Raw genomic sequence first — 1,729 nt, 5'->3', positions numbered from 1 at the left:
ATGGCACTTTTCCTGAGAGATTCATGCTGGCATGTGAGTTATATCGTGCCATTTTTTGTTGGGTTGGGTTTTTTCTTTCTTATTTTCTATTCCAAATCTAATCAAACATGTCTGGAAATTGAGAAGCAGGCACACTGCAGTTCAAGGTTCCAGTTTAAGTGACACATTAACAGGTTTTTTCAGCTGTGTTTGAAGAAAGATTACTCAAGAAAATGTTTGTGCATTCCAGTAACAAATTGTTACTTTTCTTACAAAATAATAGCCTCCCAAATCACAGAGTTAAGCAGAACCTGACACTTTGGGATTTGCTGTAGCTCTGCCTTGTCCTAGCTACCAGAGAAGTTCCTTTCAAGCTGAATTATTTTTGCATCTTATTCCACTTGTGCAGCATTTCTATACCTAAAGGTCCTTTTGTCACTACTGACAATTTCTATCGCTCTGTTCCTGAACAAAGGCAACAGCTGTGTTTTAAAAAGTTGAATTCAGCTTTTCCTTCCCCTCATTGTTAACAGAACTTGTTGCTAAGGCAAGCTAAAGTCCCATTGCCTCTACTGAATGGAGAAGCTGCTGTTCAGCTCATCAACATTATTATGGTTGGTTGTGAAGGATTTTCATGCTTCCTTCTTGGAGGACAAGGAGTGAATTAAATGGCATTCTGTCTTTATCACTTTAAAATGATGACATACTCTGCTGTTCTTTGTCAGCATGAAACAGGAGTGTATCGTAAGAGGTGAGGATGGTGCCTTCTCCCTTCATCACAATGAAGAGATGATAAATGCATCCATACTAAAAAGCCTGTGCATTTCACTTTCCAACCCCTTCCAGGACAGTCCCTAAAGTTGTCCCAAAGCAAAAGGCCCTCTGGGGATAAAGTTTTCGTGTGCAGGCAGAGATGAAACAGCTGTAAATGTCAAATCCCAAGCAATCTAATAGTCATGTATAAGACAAAGGCAGCCCATTGTACTTCAGCCCTTGATAACATGATCTGAATGCTGTTCTTTACTCGTTTCATCACTGTCATACATGAACAACAGTTTTCTCTGGTACCTAGAAAGTGTTGGGTTGTTTCATGCCATCCACAGAAGAGAGCATGAAGCCTGCCAGTACAAATTTAAGCACTCAAAAGATTTTTAAACAAATGTGAACTAGTAAAATGTGCTTAACCTTCAGTCAGTGCTTTATATCACATTTTTGCATGAAGAATGTTAATTTATAACCAAACTATAGCTAGAGAAAGGGGAAAAAACTATAAAATAGAAGTAGGTCTGGAAAAAGCCACCAAAGATGGGATTTTGCAGGGTATTCCACCCCTTTAAATAGACAGAAATTCTGTGCTTCAGAAGTGGAGTGTAAATAGCTGCATCAAACCTGGATTCTAAGCCTTGTACCTCTGAGAATGGGTTTTAACTTGACTTTTAAATTATTTTTTTTCCCCAGCTCTACTTTACAGTGCATTTGGAGTCATCATTGAAAAATCACGAGGTGCAGAAGATGACCTGAACACCATAGCTGCTGGAACCTTGACAGGAATGCTATACAAAAGCACTGGTAGAGTAGCAAAATGTTTCTCATTTTCCTCCTCTTGTGTTTTATCCTAGTTATTAAGATTCTCGTTACTTTTAGTGAATACTGTCCTGCCCTGAAAATTGACAGTGTAAAAATGGCTATTTGCTCAGTGTCCCCTAATCCACACAATATGCTTCACACAGCTAAGACTACTTAAGAAAAA

General features: G+C 38.6%; 1 protein-coding gene across 1 annotated transcript in view; it reads left to right on the top strand.

Annotated features, from left to right (window-relative positions):
- The window catches only part of TIMM23 (translocase of inner mitochondrial membrane 23 homolog (yeast)), a gene marked incomplete at its 5' end in the record, with an annotated part of 14,637 nt that overhangs the window by 4,089 nt on the left and 8,819 nt on the right, over positions 1–1,729 (top strand). Inside the window, one exon of the mRNA XM_009078227.1 lies at positions 1,438–1,548. Within this exon, the coding sequence (XP_009076475.1) occupies positions 1,438–1,548 (111 nt within the window). The remainder of the gene's footprint in view (positions 1–1,437; positions 1,549–1,729) is intronic.

Source organism: Acanthisitta chloris, unplaced genomic scaffold (genome assembly GCF_000695815.1).
Source record: "Acanthisitta chloris isolate BGI_N310 unplaced genomic scaffold, ASM69581v1 scaffold777, whole genome shotgun sequence".
NCBI lineage: Eukaryota > Metazoa > Chordata > Aves > Passeriformes > Acanthisittidae > Acanthisitta > Acanthisitta chloris.
The sequence above is the reverse complement of the archived record's forward strand: the minus strand, read 5'-3'. Positions and strand labels throughout refer to the sequence as shown.